We start from the raw sequence: 23975 nt of genomic DNA, 5'->3' as shown, positions 1-23975 counted from the left end.
TTCGATTAAGAGTATAGTCTTTCTCTCTGATACCTCATTATCACACAGAGGCAACTCTGGATTCTCAAAGACTATGACAATAGAATGCAAAGTGTACCAGATCCTACCAAATGATAAAGACTTTTGAGTATGGTCCCAGTAATGGTCTGTATGTCTGTTGCATAAAGGTTGGCTTAGATCAGGGGTGGGGAACCTGCAGCTTTGAGGCCACATGTGGCCTTCTAGGCCCTCAAGTGTGGCCCTTTGACTGAATCCAGACTTCACAGAACAAATCCCCTTACTAAAAGGATTTGTTCTGTAAAACTTGGACTCAGTCAAAAGGCCTCACCGAAGGACCTAGATGGCCACAGGTTCTGTGGTTTAGGTTATTTATTTTCTCCTCAAAAGAATATTTACTGCCAAAGGATAAATATTCTCAAGAATAGCAATTTATCATGGTTAATTAACCAGGTATAATGATTAGTATTCAGTACTTCAGTAAATGCATGATCTCATTATTGTAAGGAATCCATTCTACCAATGCAGATTGCAAACCACCTAAATCTTCTTATACTGTGTAATTCTTATCCTTGTATTTCCATAAATCCATAAATGAACCAATCAACCATGTTGGAGGTGACCTCTTTTTATTGTTTTGTTTTTAATATTTCATAGATAACAGATCAATACATGGGTTTTCCATCTGTTATACTTTAGAATAAAGGTAGTGACTTGTTTTGTGATTTTATTGGTATAGGTATGGCCTGAATGAAGAAATCCCCTTTATCAAGTCAATTGGCATCTTCTCTACATCTAGTCATCTTAGAGAATCACCTAGATGAAAAGTGTCAGATACGACCTATATTATTGAAAGGTTAATTGATTTTTCCAGGGTTGCACAGCTAATAGATTTTGGAAGTAGGACTTGAACTTAGAAGGCTCCCAGGCTCTGTCTTTGTCACTAGAACTCCTTTTTGAGTCATATATAACTTGAATCATTTTTTTTACTTCTTTTGCCTCTCCACTACATTGTAAACTCTGTCTTTTGTATCCCTAGCACTTAGCACATAGTAGGTACTTAATAAATATTTGATTGATTATAACATGTTATTGTTGGTGAATAAGAACTAAAACCCACCCAACCAAAAACACCTACAAAAAATTAAAATTTATTTTATCAAACTTTTCAAGGCTTCAGATGCTTCTGAGTCATGGGAATTTTATATTTTACATTTATTTATTTTTTTTCTACAGGCCCCACGTTCAGAAGCTCACACCATTCTGGGTTCTCTTGTATGCTTTCCCAACATTTACCCCAAAATTCCATTACTTCAGTCAGTTCCTGAAATTGATGGAGTCATCGCTGGATCTGAAGACATCAAAGTAAATTAGAATATTAATACCCATTTCTAAATTTGCTAAAGTATATCCTTTGATTAACATAATTAGATATGTTGTTATCATGTTTTTATATTATTACAAACTGACTCAGAAAAAGGGAAAAATTTTCAAAATAAGCTAAATAATAGTTTTAATACTGAAATGTTTCATGACACTTTTAAGGCTGCCATTTTGTTTATTTTATTTAAACAGTGATTGCTAGTTAAGCTTGAAGATGTTTTTTCTAAGTTATTTTTTAGTCTTTTTGATCATGACTGTTATACTTAAATGAATAACATAATTGACTGAAGTTAAATATTCACCTTTTTACCTTTGAAGAAAATTTCAAAAGTAAAAATGGTTTTAAATATATAAAAGGCAAATTGTTTTTTGGGCATTGAAGAGAAAGAAAGCTTTTTTCTTACTCTTAAGGATACCTTTCTCTTTAAACAGTACTACAGAAACTTTGGTCTATAAACATAATAAATTCTTAAGGATATATTAATTCTTCCTCATCTAGTGGGGAAATCAATATTTCTCACCTAAATTTTATTAAGTGTAAATTTGTTCACACATTGATATCTCGACATACCTTGTTACTGTTCCATTTATTAAGGCCATGCTTAAATTTACATATTGGAGTCATTTTTCTACCTTGTGTCCTTCATGCATTCTTTCTAAAATTCCCAGTGTTCTAGTAGCTAGTAGTTGCCTGAAAAGTAGTCAGTTGTATATGATTTAAAACAAAACAAAATAAAAAACCATTTGATGCAAAGCTTTTATTTCCCTTAATTTTGTGTTTTTAGCATTACCTCATAAATATTTTATTGAAGAATGCAACAGATGAGCCATGTGAAGGTGCAAGGTAAATGTTGAATAGAAGGTAAACTATTTTAGACTTTTAAGATAAAAAATTAACATGTAAACAATTTCGTGTGAAATAACATTTGCCTAAAAACAGTTCATTTAAACGTAGTCATGTTTAAATGTTGCTTGTTGTATTTTTTAAAACAATTAACTGACAAAAAACAAAGTGATTTAATCTTTTCCTTTCAAAATAAGAATGATTTTAAGAAAACAGTATTTCTTTCATTATCTTGTTGATTAAATGTAATCAAAGAATCTTTAACTTAATGAGGAAACTATCAACTATAAGGTAATACTTTGTGTTCCTTTATTCATTACTAAAGGATAAAGAAAGAAAGTAATATTTCCAAAGATTTCATTTAAATATAATTGGAAGAGACAACAACACTGGGATAATCTACTTAAGCATTGTGGCTAACGTTTATTAGAATGACATGAGAGCATTTCTTTCTTAGACAGCCTTTTTTACCTAGAGGATATAATAACAGGAATGATGGAAATGTCGATTTAATTGTAGATATAAGAAATGCAAAATAAGTAAATAAATAAAAAGTCCTAGCTGATCAAAATGTGGCCACTGAGCAGTAGAAGATAGCCTTACTTTATGTGATAGTCTAAAAAGATTAATTCATAAAATGATTACTGAATATACCCAGTGGGAGAATTTTCCTCAACATCAGTGGTTTGGGACTTGTATAGACTATTAAATGCAAAGATTGGCAAGAATGATGAAATTGGGAAGAGAGAATAACTTGCTGCCAAAAGACTCAACCTCATATTCCTTATGCAGTGTATATTTCTTTTCAAATCTATGTGGAAAGTGTGAAGCAAAGAGGAGCCCATTTAAATGAATATTTAAATAGTCTAAAATAGTAGGGAAAACTTTTTGTCAAATAATGGCAATTTGGATTTAGTTGGATCTGTTATTTAATTGGTATAGAAAACTTTTGGTCAGATAACTTCCTGACCTTTGCAGTTTAGCAGCTGTCCATTTCAAGTCTTAAGTGACTTCACCCTAGGGTCATTGATCCACTAAGTATCAGAGGCAGGCCTTCAACCCACATCATTCCTACTCTCAGGGTGTCTGTCTGTTGGAACATGCTGTCTCAGATGATTAGATAAATCCATGAAGTTCGAATGAAGTATATGTGTAGGGTTCAGAATAACTTTAGGGCTTAGGTTCTTGAAAGGCTGGTGAAAGAAATAGAGGAAATTAACACTTGGTGTGGGCATGGAAAGGAGTTATGCTGTGATGTGAGGCTTTCTTTTATTATGTTTCGGAGAAAGAGATTTTTTAAATTTGCACATTGAAAATTCAGGGGCAGTATTAGGGACGTATTAAATCTTAATATGCCTCAGATTAATGCAAATGGTCCAGGGAATGAGAAACCTATGCTTATGATATTTGGCAAGCAGGACAGTGGGTATTAGCAGTTAACATTCATAGTAAAAACAATATTTGTATTGATATTGAAATGAATATTCTCTGTTGAAGAATTTAAAACTGTTAGTAAAAATAAAAGAAATTTCAGAATATTTTTACATAAACTTACAAAAGGCCAGCAGTTCTATGAAAAACTAAATAGTGTCCTAAATGATGTGATTCTACTGGATTGAACAATTTAAGTGTGAGTTGAAGTAAACTAAAGAATTTTTAACGAAAATTAGAGAATACATAGAAAATCATGGAAAATGAAATAATTTGCAAAACAGTTTACAGAAAGTAAGATTTAAAAGCAATAAATAGTTTATAAAATTACCAGAAAGAGTTCTGTGAAAATGATTTATGAAACAAGGTGTGAAGTAGAGAAAAGATTCAGTGGGTAATATATGGAAGGAAAAGTTCAGGGTTATAAGTACAATACAAAGCTTTTATAATACTATCATTGGGATTGGATTGATGCTAGCTTTGTAAGCTATTTGGATCCATTTAGGCTTTTAATTTAAGTTTATGCTGTATTTATATTTGGAGAATGTATTAAAATGAGTTTCTCTACTATGTTGGTAATTTGAATATCTTTATATAAATAAAGGTATGGCTGATTAAGAAAGGCAAGTCTAATGAGCAACTTAACCTGAAGAAAAAGAACCCCAGACAATACAAAAACTGAACATAATCTATCATTTTCAAATGTGACATGTAGAATCCAGCAGATAAATGTCCATGAATAAAAAGTAGCTAAATGTACTCATAGATTTCCAAATAATAGTTTAAAGTTTCTTTTAATTCTGAAAGATCTTAGAACACACCTTTGAATTTACTTCATGAGGGTGAATAGTAGATCCAATGTTGAGATGAAAATTTTCTAGGTACTAACAAAGAAAATAAGTCAAGTTTTTAAACAAAAAGATTTGAGATGGCTTTTGTAGATAATCAATCAATTTTTAAAGGACAACGTTGCTTGAAGGAAAAGCTTTCCTACATCTTATGTGTCTTTTTTTAAAAGTAATAACCTTCTGAAATGTACTTTGAATCTTAGTTTCATTAAAATTTGAGTCCAAAGAAAACATACTGTTTTGATGTTTGTGAAGATTTTATAACTTAAAGGAATACTTCCAAAAAAGAAGCTTTTGAGACTTTTAAAAATAATTATATCTGAATTAAATTTTCTTTTATACATATCAAAAATATATTGAACATACATTTCTGTTAAAATATTTTAGTTGTATGTCATGAATATTAACAGAGAATATGCCATTTGTTTTCAATAAATATTTACATGGTACAGGGAGCCAGATTTTATGTCCATCTTGGAAACCAGCCTACAAAGAATGCTTTATTTCTGTTTTTTTTGTTTTATATAAATATATTTAAAACATACCAGTAATATTTCACAAGTTTCATAAGGAATTTTTCTCTTTTTAAAGATGTATTTCTATTTGCTGCCTCGGACTTTGGATATGTGAAGAGCTTATTCAGTGTACAAACCATCCAAAAGTAAAGGCTGCAATCAATGTCATAGGTGTAACTTTAAAGGTATTCATTCATGATTTTAACATAAGATTAAAATGTTTTATATGTATTAAAAATGCACTTCAAATTTGAATTGGGTCTGATTTTTTTTCCTACTAAGTGCCTAATGTATTGATTATTGTTCACTTTTTTCATATTTCCCCCTGCAGTCTACAAAACATGCCTAACACATAAGGTCACTAAAGTAGCACTAATATTTGTCCCCTGATACTTTCATTCACTACTCCTTCAGTAGGTAAAGCTCTTATTAGCAATGGTATGGACATTGAGAAGTCCTAGCTCCTATATCAGTACTTGGGAAATAAAAGTAAAGAAAAGACAACAGAAAAATTTTTTATGTATAGATCATTTATGAGTAAAGTGATCATAATTTAGAGATTGTCTTGCTGAGATTAGTCATCTGCACACATCTTTACATATTGTGGAATTTCAAAATTCTTGCTCAGTTTATTATAACATTGGAACTAAAGAAAAATCATAGAATGAGAATCTTATGTCTAGTACCGATATGGTCTAGAGGCCACTTCAAATTTGTTAAGGAAGGATTGTCAATATAACAGATTTTTTTTTTCCTTTTTCCTTTTTGGCGTGTGTGTGTGGGACGGGGGGCGGGGAGGCATGAGTTAGGTGGAATAGTCTCTTACTGCTAAAGAAATGGAGTAGCTTGAATTGAAGATCATGAATTTGTATTATCACGAACAAAACCTCGGCTTTGAAACTATCATATTGCAATTCAATTCAACAAACATTTATTAAATACCTACTACACATTTGTGGTGAGCCCTTGAGGAGCTTGCATTCTTTTGAGAGAGTAAAATCTGCAACAATTAAGTAAACATCAAATGTGCACAAAATAATACAGAGTAACCTCAAGAAAGGGTAAACCTTCACCCTGGGAAAGTCAGAAAAGATTCTCCTGTTGGAGGCGGCAGATGGACTGCATCTAAGGGATAGTAGGATGGCTTTGAGGAGTGGGTCCAGCCCAGAGATAGGGGTCAGAATGACATGTGCATGGAGTAGCTTACAGTCCAGCTTGACCTGAACTAAGAGTATATCAGTGGGAAAGATAGGAAATAAATCTGGAGAGGCAAGAGGGAGCCAGATTGTGAAGAGTTTAGAAAAGTAAGCCCACAAAAGTAGAATTCTGTCTTTTCAAACATAATTATTGAAAAGTTGTATGTTGGACTAGGGGAATTAGAATTCTTTTGTGAAATAACTCATTTTAAAATTATTGTCACTTAAATAAAATTTAGTAGTAGTATGTCTGTTTTCTTCAAGAAACATTAAGTCTCTTCTATGTGTAAAGTGCCATGCTGGTTTTTGAGGCTAGAAAGATAAAATTTAAATAGTCCTTGGCTCGTCTCAAGGAGCTTACATTCTTTTTCCTAATAAAGAATGTGTCTCCTATTTTGTATCTTTAAAATGTTTTTTATTAGTTAATATTGAATTATTGGGTTAACAGATTTGATATTTAGAAATATTATGTTTTACATAATATTGCACATGTTTTATATAAAATATGTCTCAATATTGTAAATTTTTCAGGTGCATTAAAAGCCTTGTATATTTGATTTTTCTTGATAGATAATTTTGTTCTCTACATGTGTTCTTTGGTCACCATCATTGACATTTTTAAAATCTTGGCTTTTTCTTCACAAAGCAGCCAACACTTTGAGACTTAAGCTTTTATAAAATGTTACATCATGCTTTATAATTCCTTCATTCTCATACAATTGAAAGATTATCCATGAAAGCAGTTATATTTGGAAGAGAAATTTGCAACTGTGCTCAAATAACTTACCCTTTGACCCAGCAATACCACTACTAGGCCTATATCACAAGGAAGTCAAAGAAAGATGAAATGACCATTTGTACCAAAGTATCTATTGTAGCTCTTTTTGTAGTAGCAAAGAATTCAGAACTACAGGGTTCCAATCACTTGTAGAATGGATAAACAAATTATGGCATATAAACATTATGGAATGCTATTGTGCCAAAAGAAATGATTACAGGGGTAATTTCAGTGAAATTTGGGGAGACTTACATGAACCGATGCGGTCAAGTGAGCAAAACCAGGAGAAAAAGTTATGCAATAATAGCGACATTGTTAAAAACAAATAACTTTGAAATACTTAAAAACTCTGAACAACGCAGTGACTGACAGTGATTCCAAAGGACTTTTGCTTGACTGTTCATATTTGTTTAAAGACTTTTGTTTTTCTTTTTTCTATTTTCTAATAAGTGGCGAGTTGGGAGGGAGAGAACATTCTTGTTCATTAAACAAATTAATTAAAAATAACTGGCAGAAAATAATATCATCTACATGAATCCAGCCTGGGTCCTAGCTTTGTCTTGAATGGTCATAGGTGAAAGAGGGTTTTGGATGAATTTAGTGTCCCGTTTGGTCTTCCCCAAAGGGACCAAAACTCCCATCAGGGTGCTAAAATTACTTAGCAAAAGTAAAAACTCTGAGTTTAAAGAAAATCACTGCCCTCATGGATAACCAGTGTCCCTGGGGTCTGCTATAGCCAGCATCTACATCACAGAGACAGTCCAAGATATTCCAGTTCCCTTACCTTTGATAAGCATCACAATGAAAAAAAAATGAAAGAAAGCTATGTCTTTATAGGGAATGGTGTGTGTGTGTGTGTGTGTGTGTGTGTTTGTGCATGTATACATGCACACAGGAATAGGGGGGTGGGAATGTAATTCAGACCACAGAACTGAGAACCCGAGAGCTGTGTTTCTAGTCCCAAGCCTTCCTCTTACTAGCTATGTAACTTTCGACAAGTTATCCCAACTCTGATTCCCAATTTTCTCATCCATAAAATGGGGATGATAAGGCTTTTTTTTTTTCATTTTATTTCAACTCCATCTCTAACAGACTAATATGAGGATAGCACTGTGTATAACTTAAAGTGCTTATCAAAATGTAAACTTTTGGGGAGGGGAGAGGTAGAAGGAGAGCATGTCATTCTGTCAAGAATCAGGAAGCATTTATTAATCACCTACCAGCTAGTCTGGAAGGTGCTAGGAATTCAAGTACAAAAGTGAGACAATCTACCCTCAGTAAACTCAAATTTTACTGTGGAGGATTCCAGCTATCCATCCATCCATCCATCCATTTGTCTATCTATATTACAAAATGAATAATGATCAGGCATTGGGGACCAGGAACTGGGGCAGGGGCCAGGAATCTGAAAAAGGCCTCTTGAAGGGGATGGCGGTTGTGTTTCCAAGAGATAATGAGGAGGGAAAGCATTCTAGACTATATGGTACAGCCTGGAAAGACATGATGGTAGGAGACAGAATGCTGTGAAAGGGAAAACAATTTGGCTACTTTGGTTGGAATGTAGAATTGTGTAGGGAAGTAATATTTGATCAAACTTGAGAGATAGAATCAAATTGTAAAGAGATTTAAATGACAATAGAAAAGTTTATGATTCATACTAGTGGCAATAGAAAGTCAGTCTGTCAGTAAGCATTTATTAATCACCTACTCTGTGCCAGACACTGTGCTAAGCATTGTGGGTACAAAAAAGGTACAAAATAATCTCCGCTCTTAAGGAGCTCAAAAACGTATGTACAAATGAGATATATACCGGATAAATTCAATAAAGGAGCATTAGGAAAAGCTTTCTGCAGAAGGCTGCATTTTAGCTGGAATTTGAAGGAAGCCAAGGGAATTCCAGGAATAAGGGAAAACTAGTGATAATGCCCAGATTATGGAGATTATGGAGCATTTTGTGTATGCAACTGTAAGGAAGCCCAGTGTATTTTGATTGAAGAGTACTTGGTAGGGTGTAAGATGTAATAAAAATGGAAGGGGGTAGGAGGGAGCAAGTTATGAAGGGTTCTGAATACCAAACAGGATTTTGGAATAGGGGAGTGATGTGTTTGGACCTGAAGTTTTAGGAATATCAGTGTTGCAGCCATGCGGAGTATGGCTTAGAAAAGGAAATTAGTGCATGCAGAAGAGAAACCAATTAGTAGGTATTGCAGTAGTCCATGGTAGAAGTAATATGGGCCTGGATAAGTATTGTGATATGAGTAGAGAGTAGGGGATGGGAGCAAGATGTTAAAGGGTTGAAATTGGCAAGACTTTTCAATGGAATGGATATGAGGTGTAAGCAAATGTGAAGAGTTGGTGATAATTCTTAGGTTACGAACATGGATGACAGGAAGAATTGTCTCACAACAGAATATAGGTGTATAAGGAGAGGTAGTAAGTTTAGGGGAAAAGATAAGGATTTCTATTTTGGACATATTGAATCTGAGATTCCTATGGGATGGGAAATATAGAGGAGGTATTTGGAAATGTGAGTCTGAAATTCAGGAGATGAAGGGTTCCCTATGTTTAGAAATACATATATATATATATATATATATATATATATATATATATATATATATATATATATATATACACACACACACATACACACACACATATAGATATATATATATATATATACATATATACATATATGTATGTGTGTGTGCGCGCGCGTGTGTGTATATATACTTCTTCTAGAAAGCCCTGGCTATATTTTTGCATAAATACTTAAGTCCAAGGCAGTATACATAATATCACTTAAAGTATTCTAGCTTTGAAATACTGTTTTCTGAGGTGTTTTTTTTTAATCCTAATGAGGTTAGTGGGTATTACTTGCTGTATAATTTATCAGGGATCAGTATATACATTCAGATTTGAATTATAGGGATAATAAATTTCACTATTTTTCTAGAGCCAGTTTGACTTTGTAATATCATTGCATTGAGACTAAATTTTAAACTATGTGTTTTTGGATAAGGCATTTGACTTTTACAATTAATTTTCTTTAAAAACTTTTTTAAAAAGTTTTTATGTTACCAAAATTTTCTCCGATATATTTTCCCCTGCCCTCTCTAAAAGAGCCATTCCATATAAAAATACATTTTTTAAGGAAAAAAATAGCAAACTGATACATTGAAAAAAATCTAAAATATGTGAAGTGTACCATACCTATGGACCTCTGAATTGGGAGTTTCCTCTCTTACCTCTTCTTTGGGGCCACACTTATTCTTTGTAATTTTGCAACATTCACTTTTGATTGTTTTGTGGGGTTTTTTGTGTTTACATTGTGGTAGTCATTGTATATATTGTTTTTTTGGTTCTGCTTATTTGACTCCGTATCAGTTCATTTAAATCTTTCCATGCTTCTCTTTCTTCATCATATTCATCATTTCTTACAGCCCAGTTATATTCCATTACATTTATGTACCTCAATTTATTTAGCTTATCTGCAATCAGTGGGCTTCTATTTTGTTTCTAATTCTTTGCTCTCACAAAAAGTGCTCCTATAAATATATTGGTGTATGTGGGAACTATACAGTTAAACTTTCATATATGATTAATGTTTTCTTGTAATTACAGCAAACGTTCTTAACCTGGGGCGCGTGGCCTCATTTTTTTTAATTTAACTAAATTTCAGCCTGAAGGTTGCCTTTGTAATCCTATTTATCTTATTTTATGCATTAAAAAATACTCTAAGAAGTGATTCATAGGCTTCACCTATTCAAGGGGACTATGACATAGAAAAGGTTAAGAATCCAGGTAATAGAGGATACTATGTAAATTTTTATGTGCAGGATATGATACTACATCAATGTAATTTTAGCATTTGAGGCAGAGATATATACATAGTAAAAAGAGCCAAATCATATCCAATATCATTATTTTATGGGCAAACAAATTAAAATAAGTGTTGGAAAAGAATAAACCTGTTCCCTCTGTGCCAGAAAATACATAAATGTCTTAAGCAGTAAAAAGATTCTCAATAACATTAGTATATTTACGTTTGTATGTGTGTGTGTTCAATTATGTGATACTGATTTTAGTATTTGTTTTCTTTTATAGTTTCCTAATAAGATAGTGGCTCAGGTAGCTTGTGATATCCTTCAGTTGCTCGTGTCCTATTGGGAAAAGCTTCAGAAGTATGATAACTCTCTGCCACGGAAAATTACTGAAGTAGGTCTATTTTTGCAGTGTTAAAATATAATTATTTACTTTTATGTTATATATTGTATTACTCAAGGTGTACAATCTGATGGGGAGAAAAGGATCAAATAATTTTCCCAGATGGAAGGGACAACATGGATGACCTAGTCCAACCCATACAAGAGAGAGAATTCTCTCTATAGCATGCATCAATAATGGTCATCCATATTTGCCCTGAAGCCTTCAAGAGAGGGAGCCTGATGTTTCCTGGGGCAGCCCTTTCCACTATTGTGTAGCGTAAGTCAATCAACAAGCATATATGTGTGTATAGATATGTGTGTGTATATATGTATATTTTATATATATATAAATATAAAATAAAATAATTAAAATTCATTAGGTTCTAGCTCAATTTGATTCTAATTGATAATAAAGGAAGTAGCCAGTAGTAGAAGGCAATTCTTGTGCTAGTAAAACTTAAAAGACACAACTAAAACAAATATGTATATTTGTAAATACATCCTTATACTCACTGAAAGCAGTTTAGAAAATGCCAGCAAAGAAGAAGAAGCTAATTGGATGCCTCTACCTGAGAGGATGTCTTATTAGCCAACGGATATAGATTTTCATTTTTTTCTTTAATTACTCCTTGAAAAAGATCTCCTGCTGTAAATTCGGTTATTTCATTATAATAAAATTAATTGAGAAATACAGAGTTTTCAAATTGGGAAGGACCTCAATAACTATATAGTCCAAGCCATTCTTGATAAAGAATTTTTCTCTACAATCTACAAAAGTGGTCATACAGCCTTTGGTTGATGGCTTCTAATCATCTTGAGAGAGTCCATTTCACTTTTGTATAGCTCTAATTGTTAGCAAGATTTTCCTTTTACCCGCCTACATGTGTCTTTTCACCCCTTTGCCCAATGTATCTAGTTCCATCCTCTGCGACCTAGCAGAACAAATCTAATCACCGTTCGAGGTGATAAATCTTAAAATACTTAAATAATTATCATGTCCCCTCAGATCTTTTCCTTTCCTCATTAAACATTCCCATAAGTCCTTCACTCTTGACTTCCCTCCTTTGAACACTCCCCAATTAATAATGTCCCACCTAAAATGTGGTACCCAGAATTCAACCCATTACTCCAGATGCTCTCTGACCAGGGCAGGTGAGAGCAGAATAATTACCTCTTTATCCCTCAAAGCTGTGTAATACAGTTTAATGTTGCATTAACTTTTTTGCCTCTCATCACATTGTTAAATCTGTTTGAGTTTATGCTTAAGTAAACCTTTCATATGTTTTTCAGGCAAAACTTTTATCTAGACATGTTTCTCCTTATCTTGTTCTTATGCCATTGATTTTTACAAAAATCCAATTGAAAGAATATATTTATCCCAATTAAATTTTACTTTGTTCAGTTTGGGCAGATACCTGCCAAGACGTTTTTAAATCCTGTAAATCAATGTGTTAGATATCATTCCTAGCTGTTTTTTTTTTGTCTGCAAACTTGGTACATCCTCAATGTTTCTTTAGTCAAGCCACTGATAAAAATGTTAACCTCCATGGTGACATCAATAATTAGTGGGTAGAAATGCACAGTACATTAGTGACTAGCTATATTCAAGGGTGCTTAATCTGCATACAGCTCCTCTAGCCCAAATTCTCATCAGGTACCTGGTAGGTAACAGCAACTCCAGAATTTGTTGGTTCCTGATAATTGTTACATGATGCAGTGTACTAAGAAGATTCAATATGTATGGAAATACTATCCCTAGACATCTAGTTCTGATTTTCTGTCAGTGTGGAAATGCATGAGAAAAGAAAAGAAAAAAGGACCGAGAGCTGGACTCTAGGACAATTACATATACTCTCTTATCTGACTAAGTTTGAGTGAGTTTCTTACCTGAGTGAGTTTCAATTATGAATTTACTTTACTCTTCTTTTAGCGTGTCTAGGGTTGGAAGCGAAAAGGAAGGCTTAAAGAGTGAGTTGCCTTGAGTATCAAAAAGAAAAATATTAGGTTTGGGTGATAATTTTTCAAGAAATATAGCAGATAAGAGAAAAGGCATTTTCATGATATTGTATAATTTTAAACTTTTTTTTTCATTAGTGTTACAAGTTTGGAGGCAGAAGTTAAGAAGAGGGTACATTTAGCAGAATGGATTACTGCCTTTGCTGTGCTATCCTACAAATTTTCTTTTGTTATTTGTCTTTCTTTAAAGAAATGGAGTAGCACTGAAGCTGACTGAACATGGATCTACATTCTACATATGCCCTGTTACCAATTCTCATGATTATACACATTCCCTAAATTCCTTCCTTGCTTGTATAACTTTCTTCCAGTGGAAGTAAGTTTGGCAGGAATTTAAGCAATTAGGTTTTGCTGTGAGGATGTCTTTTAACCTTTAATTCTAAATTGTCACACTGGTTTACAGATCCTTGTGGCCACGATTGCATTTCTTTTACCAAGTGCTGAGTACTCTTCAGTAGAAACAGATAAAAAGGTAGGTGGTACTAATATATCTATAAAAGATATTCTACAGTCAGATAGAAATGCATCATTATTTATGCTGAAGCATGAGGAGAAATGTGTCATAGATAATAGCCTGTTTTCTCCCTACAGTTTATCGTTTCTCTTTTACTCTGCTTATTGGATTGGTGCATGGCATTGCCAATGAAAACCCTGATGCATCAAGTATCTACTGTTCTAGAAGATCAGCATTCATCTAGAGCCCCCTTACTAGATTACATTTATAGGGTAAGTTGATGATTTTCTTTGTTATCAATTGCTCTCGATGACATAACATAGAATCTCCCATTGCTGCAATGTTCTCCCTCCTCATCATTGCCTCCGAGCTTCCTTCAAGTCCCAGCTAAAATCCTACCTTCTAGAGCCTAATATCTCTTAATTCTAGTTCTTTCCTACTATTAATTATTTCTGATTTATCCTGTATATAGCTTATTTGCGCATAGTTGTTTACATGTTGTCTCCTGCCTTAGAAGAGTGTGAGCTCCTTGAGGTCAAGGACTGTCTTTTGCCCTTTTTTTTTGGTATCCCCAGTGCTCAGAAAAGTGTCTAGCACATACGACGCACTTAATAAATGTTTATTGACTGGCTATTGAAATACTCGTTTTAGTTGATGTGTTTTAAGGACAGGATAAAAAAATATTGAAATGATTTTTTACCTAAATGTTCAAAAATTAAATTAGAAAGAGATTAATTAAATTAGAATTTCCTTAATCCCCTATTGTTCCTGTAGTTATAATGCACATAAACTTACATCTTTAATATAAACTAAATTACCTGAATGAAACAATATTTTACGTTGCTTTAAGTAAACAAGCATTTATTAAACTCTTACGTACAAAACACTATGTAAGTACTCAATTGTTATTTCTCTAAAATAATATTTTGCTTGTAAGGATAGCATTAATGACATGACTGATTACTTTTTTGGGTAGAACTGGCCTTTATACCAGTTTATTTTTATTGGATAGATTTTCTTTCATTTTAACTAATAATAATGGCTTTTCAGTGATAGTAAATGAATCACATATGCTAATAAGTGTTGCTTTAACAGCATTACACTGCCTTCTTGGCTATAATTTACCCATTGCTGTTCTTATGATTTTAGTTAGTTGCAGAATTCTCTATCCAAACTCTCCAAAGAATATCATCAGTCTTATAATGAGAAACTATTTTAGATTTGAATATCTTAATTACTACATTTAAATTAAAAATGTTTCTTTAGCATCTTTTAAAGAGTTATATATCTCTATTAAAACTTTATGCAAAAAATTTATTTAGCTTGTTCTTTTGATTTTAGAATTTAAAAAAGGAAATATCAAAACCATTATATACATTCCTACCCAGTACTCAAAATGATTTTGTGTATGTGGTGTTTTCATGGTTACATATGTACAAAAGCATAAAAAAGAGATTAATTATTCCCATTTTCTAAATCATACTTGATGTTGAGGGCATTTAATCATGTGTTGATAAGAAGATTAATCCATTTTTCTAATTTAGATTAGGATCTTTCTACTTTATGCCACTTTTCTTGGTGTCATCAAGGATGCGTACACTGGCTCCCAATGGATATCATTATGTTTCTTGGACTATAACTGAACTAGAAAGGCTTATGGTCTTTTCTTTATCTCCTTTAGTTTAACTTTGATAATACTCAATTCCACTTCCAACTTATGGATACTTTTTCGTATAGTTCATATATAGTTCACCACATAGCTGTTCCCTCTCAATATTCGCAGACTGGGGAGTCTTTTTGCTCAAGAATGTGTTTTTGGTGCCACAGTAGGATAACTTGTCATTTAATTTTGTTTTCCTTGGATCTTGATGTACTTGTCACAAGATAATTTTACAAAGTTAAAATTAGACCTTTCTAATTGTTATAAAGTAGGTTGCCTACCTGATGACCTTTTAATTTGTTTTTTTTTTTTAAATCACATTTGTAATTCCACTTTCCATTATATTCTTATAGGTTTTGCACTGTTGTGTTTCTGGCTCAAGCACATATACCCAACAAAGTCACTACACATTGACACTGGCTGACCTTTCATCTTCTGATTATGATCCTTTTTTGCCTCTGGCAAATGTCCGGAATTCTGAGCCTGTGCAGTACCATTCCTCAGCAGAACTGGGGAACCTACTTACTGTTGCTGAAGGTGAGGAACTTCTCATTTCCAGGGACTTATCACATTATCAGTTGTGATGGGGAAGATTAGCAAAGCAGTGACTTTTCTTTTTACTGTTTCTCTACATCAAAACTGGATCTTAATCTTACTCTGTTGCTCATTTCTACCAGTGTTAGAAGATTTAGGAAATTTCATGCTCAAGGAATGTATTTATCAATAGAGAGGAGGGCTTTGAGTACTTGAGCTGCCTAGAGCACTGAGAATTTAATTGATTTGCCTAGAGTCACACAGCCAGTATGTAACCCGAAGAAGGACTTGAATTCGTTTTCTCCTGGCTCCAAACCTGGCTTTCTACCCACTACAACATGCTGCCCCTCATAGGGGATAGAAGGTGTTTAATTGGAAATACAAAAATAACTTTGATTCAGTAAATAGCAGACAATATGCCAAGCTAGGGATACAAATACAGCAATCAAAATAGCCCCTTCCCTCAAGGAACTTATTTTCTACATGGTGAAAACAACATGTACCCAGATAAGAAGATAATATATGCAAAATAATTTCTGTGGAGGAGGGTAGTAAGAGTGGTAGTATTTGGAAGTATCAAGTAAAGGATTTTGGAGATGACATTTGAGCTCAGCTTTGAATGGAGAGAAGGATTCTAAGAGGTAATGGTGGATGAAAGTGAACGTTCTTTGGTGCGGAGGGGGGATAGGGTATTGTATATGTGGACAAACAATAAGGAGGCCTTTTTGAATATAGAGTATGTGAGGGGAAATAAGGAATACTTTGGCTAGAAAAATTGTAGCCAGATTATAAAGGACTTTAAGTAGCAAATGAGAGTTTTTATTTTGAAGGTAGTTAGGAGCCACTCAGGAAGCTGCTTGAGCAGAGAAGGGAACTATGTTATAGAAATACTACTTTGGCATTACTGTTATTAATTTGGCAGCTGTGTGGATTAGAGAGAAGACACTGGAGGCAGGGACACTAATTAGGAGGCTAATGCAGTAGTCTCAGCAAGAAATGATAAGGTTCTATGCTAGGATAATACTCATGTGAGTGGAGAAATGGAAAAGGATATAAGAACAATGAATTCAATGTGGAGATTTGATTTGCATTGAATGCCTTTTTCCTCCTTAGCAAAATTTGCCATCATTATGTGGTCTTCGAAACTCAAGTTTATGAACCTCAATGAAAGAAGCAAGAGTTTCCCTTTAAACCCAGTCTAAGTCAGTTTTTCCTCAAAATATTTATCTGCCCTTTAATTTACGTGAGCTAAAATTTACCCAGTCACTAAATATAGTGTTATAAATAATCATATTTGTACAGTCCAGTGAAAAAAGTACTCAATAGTTTTAGGGGGCCACCCTGAAATTTGGTCTTTTAAAACCAGAATAAGCAATTCTAATGGGCCTAAGCCAGCTCAATAAAAGGTGCTCCCTCACACATGACTCCATTAGTCTGTAATATGTCTCTGACTTAAAAATGAGTGCTTTTTCTATATTTAGCTGTTTTGAACCTAACCTCTTCTGCATCTCCTCGTTTAGCTCTTCTCTCTACTCCTTCTCCCTTTTATTTTTTTTGAGTTGTATTCCATCAGTCTGCCTTCATTTCTCATTCCCCCACTTGTGCATTCTCATATATATGTCCTCGATAGAATCAATATTGTATCCCCTTTCACACTGTGGCAGAATCCATGGTACTCGATCTGTTGGTGCTGAAACAGATCTTCCCTTCTGATTTTTCACTTTCTTTCCCCCTCATTCTTTCTTCTTTGCCTCACCCAGCGCAGCCCATCACTACCAATACCACTACAGATAAGTACAGCTGGATATCAGTTGGCCCAAACGGTTATCTTGTGATTTTTCTTCTCCTACGCTCATTAGAATTTGGAGAAAGATAGGTTCTTTTAAGATCCAGTGGCCAGTGACATAGGCCTCTTTTCTCTTCTTGGCATAAGACATTCCATCTCCTGACTCCATGCATTTTCACCATCTATTTCCCATGCCTGGAATTTTCTCCCTACTTGACTCTGCCTCTTGGCTTCCCTGTTTTACTTCAATTCTCAGCTAAAATCCCATCTTCTACAAGAAGCCTTTACTCTGAAATTATCTCTTATTTCCCCTGTAGGTACATAGATATGTACATGTTGTTTTACCCATCAAAGTATTAATGTCTTAAGGGCAGGGAATGGCTTTCTCCTTTTTTTTTTTTAAATCCCCTGTGCTTAGCACAGTGTCTGGCATATAATAATCAATCAATAAATGCTTCTGAGTGGCTAAAACTACTTCTGATTTCTAGGAATTCTCCTAGTCGTTCAAAGTTTGGTACAAATACTAATAATGATGAGCAAACTTCAAGTAACTCCCCACAATTTTTTTAAATCTTCTTTAAAAACTTTTTAGCTAACAAAAATCACTTTTTTTCTCTCTTCCCATCTCACTATTCAAAAAAAAAAAAGAGGACAACAACAAAACCTTTGTAATTAACCTTTGTAATGTGCATAGTAAAATCAAATTCCCTTATTGGTCATATCCCATTTTAAAAGTCTTTCCTTGCAAACATTCTTGAGAGGCAAAAATTGCAAGAATCTTCAGTGAGCAAATGAAGCAAGTGAGCCACAGAACAGTGATTTTACCAAATGTCCATGTCTAGTGAGTGTTGTACCCAGGACTTAGAACCAGGCTTTCTGATTTATAATGCAAACACTTCATAATTTAATCAGATGGTCACTATATTTTTTCATAGTTGTATATACTTTAACCATGTCCAGTACCTAGCACAATGCCTAACATAGAGTACTTAATTAAAGACTCCTCTTTGGTTAATTTGCAGTGATTTTCCATTCTCAAAATCAAGGAAGGCAGGGATTATGACTTAGTTAAAAATGGAGTCTTTTGTAGCACCTGATATCATCTACTATGTAGTGGGCATGAATAAATATTTCTTGAAGTTTAATACCTTAAATCATTCTAATGAATTCTGTTGTTTTTTTTTTAATTTTCCCTTTTATTGATCACCCTCCACTTTCTTGTTCATTATTGGTGCTCTTATCTGGACCTACCCTGTGTTGTTATCTGTAACTGTGAGCAGAATCCCAAGGGTAGACACACTATTATTTTGCACAAGTGTAAAATAGTGTCTTTCTATCACCATTCTAAATTATGTCCAACGTGTTGTTGACATTTTGTTGAAGCTAGTGCATTCAATCCATGTGCTTAAAGTAACAGTCTATAATGAAGCCTAAATCTTTTTTCAGGGTTTAATCTACTGGTATAGAGTCCTTTTAGAAACATGGTTTAATTTATTTTTCCCATCTTGTTTGCATTGCAATTTGTCATTTTTTCTTCCCATTTACACAGCTTTATGAGATCTGTCTTTAATTTGTCCCTTGGTTTGGCATTATGTTACCTGGTAGAGCTTAGTGCCATCAGAAAACCGGGAGATATTTACCTTAACACAATTCTTTGATACTAGAGAGAATTTTTGCCTTAGAATTTCTTTAAAAATCTTTTCACTGTTATCCTAACTGAACAGAAAAGCTAGAAACGTTAGAACCTAGTGTTGTACACAGATACTTCTTGCTGAGTTGGTACATTCTGTTAAAAACCAAGAGACAAAAATAGATATGAGTTAGTTTTTTCATTTTATGTAGTACAAAATGTTTCTTATGTTTGGTGTGTGTTAATCTCAATTCTCTCTCTCCTCCCAGCCTCTCACCACAACCATTTCCAGCTATTTTTTTAAGTGTAAGAACTTGTGATCTGTTATTTTGACATACTTGAGGACCATTAATTATCACTTGTTTAAATTATTAATTATCACTGACTTTACAGTCAATCAATCATTATTTCTTAAGTATCTCTGTTTCCCAGGCATTGTGCTGTGTGATGAAGATACAAAGAAAGGCACAAGATAGTCCCTGCACCTGAGGATCTTATAGACTATGTGGGGGAGACAACAGTAAAACAACTGTACAAGCAAGATATATACAGGATGAACAGAATATTTGGAACAGAGAGAAGAACACTAACATTAAGGAATATCAGGAAAGCTTCTTGTAGAAGATGGGATTTTAGGACTTGAACGAAGCCAGGAGGCAGAAGAGTGGAGGGAGAGTGTTCCAAGTTGGGGTTGAGGGAAAGAACAGCCAGTGAAAATCTTCAGATTCTGGAGATAGATTGTCTTGTTTGAGGAACAACAAAGAGGCCAGTGCCACTGTATCACAGAGTATGTGGGGGAGGATAAGGTGTAAGAAGGCAGGAAGGGTAAGATAGGCTCCAGATGTTGATGGCTTTAAATGCCAGAGGACAGTTATAAAGTAACTTAAAATAGAGTAAGAATAAAATGGTCATCTATAAAAGAATTATGTTTATTGACTTTAGCAATAGGTCTTGCTACAGTTACAGAATTTCAGTACTCTTTCAATACTTGAAATGTTGAATTAGGTCTGCTTATTTCTATAATGTAATTTTTTTTCAAATTTTGAAACAATAATAGGCTTTAAAACTCAAAATTTTGAATAAAAACATTAAAAAAAGAAAATAGGCTTTAAATACATGCCATTTCCCAATAGCCAAAGGATATGAATAGGTAGTTTTCAGAAGAAATCAAAGCTATTTATATTCATATGAAAAAATGCTCTAAATCACTAATGATTAGAGAAATGCAATTTAAAACAACTCTGAGGTACTACCTCACATCAATCAGATAAATACTGGAGGGAATGAGGGAAAATAGGACACCAATATAACTCTTGGTAGAGTTGTGAACTGGTCCGGCCAGTTTGGAGAACAATTTGTAATTGTGCCCAAAGGATATAAAACTTGCATAACCTTTGACCTAGCAATAACATTACTAGGTCTGTACCCCAAAGAAAAAAGGAAAAGGATCGATATGTACAAAAATATTTATAGTAGCTCTTTTTGTGATAGTATTGAAAATTGAGGAATCAATTTTCATCAGTTGGGGAATGACTGAACAAGATGTGACATATATGATTTTGATGGAGTACTATTGTGCTATAAGCAATGATGAAGGGGGTAGTTTCAGAAAAACATGGCAAGGCCTATATGCACTGATGCAAAGTGAAGTGAGAACCAGAAGATCATTGTGCACAGTAAGAGTGATGTTATAATGATGATCAACTGTGAAAGACTTAGCTGGTCTGATCAATGCTATGATCCAAGAGACTTCCAAAGGACTCGTGATGAAAAAAATGCTAATCCACTTACAGAGAGAGAACTGATGAACTCTGCATGCAAATTGAAATGTAATTTTCTCCTTCCTTCCTTCCTTTCTTCCTTCCTCAATCCTTCCTTCCTTCCTTCCTTCCTTCCTTCCTTCCTTCCTTCCTTCCTTCCTTCCTCTAATATGGAAATATGCATGATTTCACATGTATGATATATTGTTTGGCTTCTTAGAATAGGTGGAAGTCAGGAGAGAGGGAGGGAGAGAATCTGGTGCTCAAAATGTAAAAAGAAAAGAATGTTAAAAATAAAAGAAAATAGGCTTTGTTATTGAGGAATGAAATTTAAAATAATTTATTTCATTTTTTTTTCATTTAATTAGTGAAAATACTATGGAAACTTGAGACAGATCTCTTTGAAAACCAGGAGGAATCTGCAAGTAGTTTCCTCCGTAATAATTTCTCTGTCATATAACTAAATGGCAGTCAATTCAGCTGAAGTATGCCAGGGAAGAGCAATAATAAAGTCACCAGTCTTTCTTCTGCCTCTTCTTCAATACTGAAAGCAAAGTGTCAATGTTATGCTCTCCAGTCTTATTTGAAATGACTGATCTTCAACCAAAACTTGCCCCTCTTCCCAGTTTCCTCTTTCTTTGTTGTTGTTGGTATTCTGTCACCCAGACTCTCAGAGCGTTACAGTCATATTTTACTCCTCTCTCCATCACCATCTACCTCCTGTCAGTTGTGGAGCTTTGTTGCTTTTACTGCTGTCTATTTCCACTCCCACCACCTAAATTAAGGCTTCAGTAACTCTTGCTCAGACTAGAGTGTCAGCCTTCTACCTGCTCTCCCTCAATACAAATTGCCCCTCACACCATTGCCAGAGTAATTTTCCTAATACACAGTTTTTGATCCTTCCAGTTCCATATCTTAGGATCCTACATCATTTCCCTGTTCAGTCAACTTGGGTAACTGCCGTTGTCTAGGTGTTAAAAGAAACCTTTTTAGCCTAGCGTTCAAGTCCCTTTGTGGTCTTTCTCCCACCTCTCTCATTCATTCTAGCTTTCTTTGGCTGTTTTCCAGTCCCTCCTTGACTCAGCCTACCTATATTGCTAGCCATTCCCTGATGTTGTTTTATGCTCTCTTTCTCTGGGTTTTTATACTGGTCATTCTTACAATGGACTATTCCCTAAGCATATCTGCTTCTTGTAATCTTTCATTTCCTTCAAAACCACAGCTCAGGTATGTTCCTGATTCTTGAATCTGATTCTTTCAGCAAGAATTGATACCTCACTCCTCAGTTCCTCATCCCTCACTGATCTTCTTTAACCCTACATATACTCTAACTTAAAATTGTTTGTTTTGTTTCTCTTTCTCTTTTACCATCTTGTCGACTCCTTGATGCCAGGAATTGTTTCATTTTTTAATCTTTCCATTCCTAGTACCTAGCAGTCTACTGAACAAAGATTTTGCCTCATAAATTTTTGTTGAATTTAACTGAAAGTGGACCAAATAACTCATTTTAGATACACTGAAGAAAGGATTTTTTTTTTTTACCTCTTTGGGTAACCGATATCTAAAATAATATCTTTTACATAGTGTGCTCTAAATAAGTGCTGATAATAAGTTAGATTTTTCTTAGTTTGCCTAGAAACTTAGCTGCCATTTATGACAGTGTTTCTAAGGGAAAATACATTTTATGTTCCATATACAGATAACCTTTCTATAGGTTGGGGACTGCCTGGATAATCATAAGTGAAGGTTTAACAGTTCTTTTTAAAAAAATCCATGACAGAATTAAAAATAGGTCTGCCAAAGCTTAAAAAAAAGCCACAAACAAAATTTGAAGTATGTTGGTGTTGATTTTAAGGATAGGTTTCTGCCATCTCTGATCATTCTTTATTTATTTTTATAGAAAAACGGAGGAGAAGTTTGGAATTAATACCTCTGACTGCCCGTATGGTGATGACACATCTAGTAAACCACTTGAGTCACTATCCACTGAGTGGGGGCCCTGCTATTCTTCACAGCCTTGTTAGTGAAAATCATGACAATGCATATTTTGAGTCACCTGAACTCTCTTCTGAAGTCTTCAGAAGTCCAAACCTACAGTTGTTTGTATTTAATGACAATACCCTTATGTCTTACCTTCAGATTCCTGCAGAAAAAACAGAAGGGGGGCCCTCAGGTGCCCCTTCTGATGTCAGGCTTATTGTGAGAGATATCTCTGGAAAATATTCTTGGGATAGCAAAATATTATATGGACCTTTGGAAGGCTGCTTTGCACAGAACAAGAGGAATAATTCGTTTGTGATTTCAGATAGTAGACAGCAGACATTTGAACCAGAGAAAGATTTTTCTCAAATTGAAGAAGTAGATGATGTGCTTGACAAATTACTTGAAAATATTGGTAATGCAAGCCCTGAATGCCTTTTGCCATCCCAGCTAAACCTAAATGCTCCTTCACCACCCCCATTTGGAATGAGTCATTATCAAGAAAAAGAGATCATCAAAGCAATTTTGTATCAGAATGCCCAAGAAGAGGAATATGTACATAGGTGCAGGTCTGATGTTACAATGAAAGTTCCCAATCAAGAACAGCCAGTTCCTTCTGAGCCACAAGGTCCATTTTATTTCTGTAGATTACTGCTGAATGACTTAGGAATGAATTCTTGGGACAGAAGGTATGATCCCACTATTTCATTTTATTTTATTTAACATATTAATCTGTTGGGTTTTTATCATAACAGTTTTAATTTTGAGATTTTTCCTTAATTATTTTTCACATTTTAAATTTATTTCAGTAGCCACAAGTAAGGTATGAGTGTTTTTACTAAATTTAAAATATTAGCAAAATAAAGAGCACAATCCCAATTCTTGGGTTTAATTCTAGTCAATGATATGAAAGCAACATCTAGCTTTCTATCAGTTATTCAGTGAGTGCAGTTTC

General features: G+C 34.1%; 1 protein-coding gene across 1 annotated transcript in view; it reads left to right on the top strand.

Moving 5' to 3' along the window:
* RALGAPA2 (Ral GTPase activating protein catalytic subunit alpha 2) overlaps nt 1–23975 on the top strand; it is a 409611-nt gene that overhangs the window by 200922 nt on the left and 184714 nt on the right. The window contains exons 25-32 of the mRNA XM_036748146.1: nt 1234–1362; nt 2166–2224; nt 5095–5203; nt 11100–11210; nt 13620–13688; nt 13808–13942; nt 15684–15867; nt 22941–23709. Of these exons, the coding sequence (XP_036604041.1) occupies nt 1234–1362; nt 2166–2224; nt 5095–5203; nt 11100–11210; nt 13620–13688; nt 13808–13942; nt 15684–15867; nt 22941–23709 (1565 nt within the window). The remainder of the gene's footprint in view (nt 1–1233; nt 1363–2165; nt 2225–5094; nt 5204–11099; nt 11211–13619; nt 13689–13807; nt 13943–15683; nt 15868–22940; nt 23710–23975) is intronic.

The sequence above is a fragment of the Trichosurus vulpecula genome, chromosome 3 (assembly GCF_011100635.1).
Source record: "Trichosurus vulpecula isolate mTriVul1 chromosome 3, mTriVul1.pri, whole genome shotgun sequence".
In the NCBI taxonomy this organism is placed as follows: domain Eukaryota; kingdom Metazoa; phylum Chordata; class Mammalia; order Diprotodontia; family Phalangeridae; genus Trichosurus; species Trichosurus vulpecula.
Note: the sequence above shows the minus strand (reverse complement) of the source record. Positions and strands in the feature narration are given on the sequence as shown.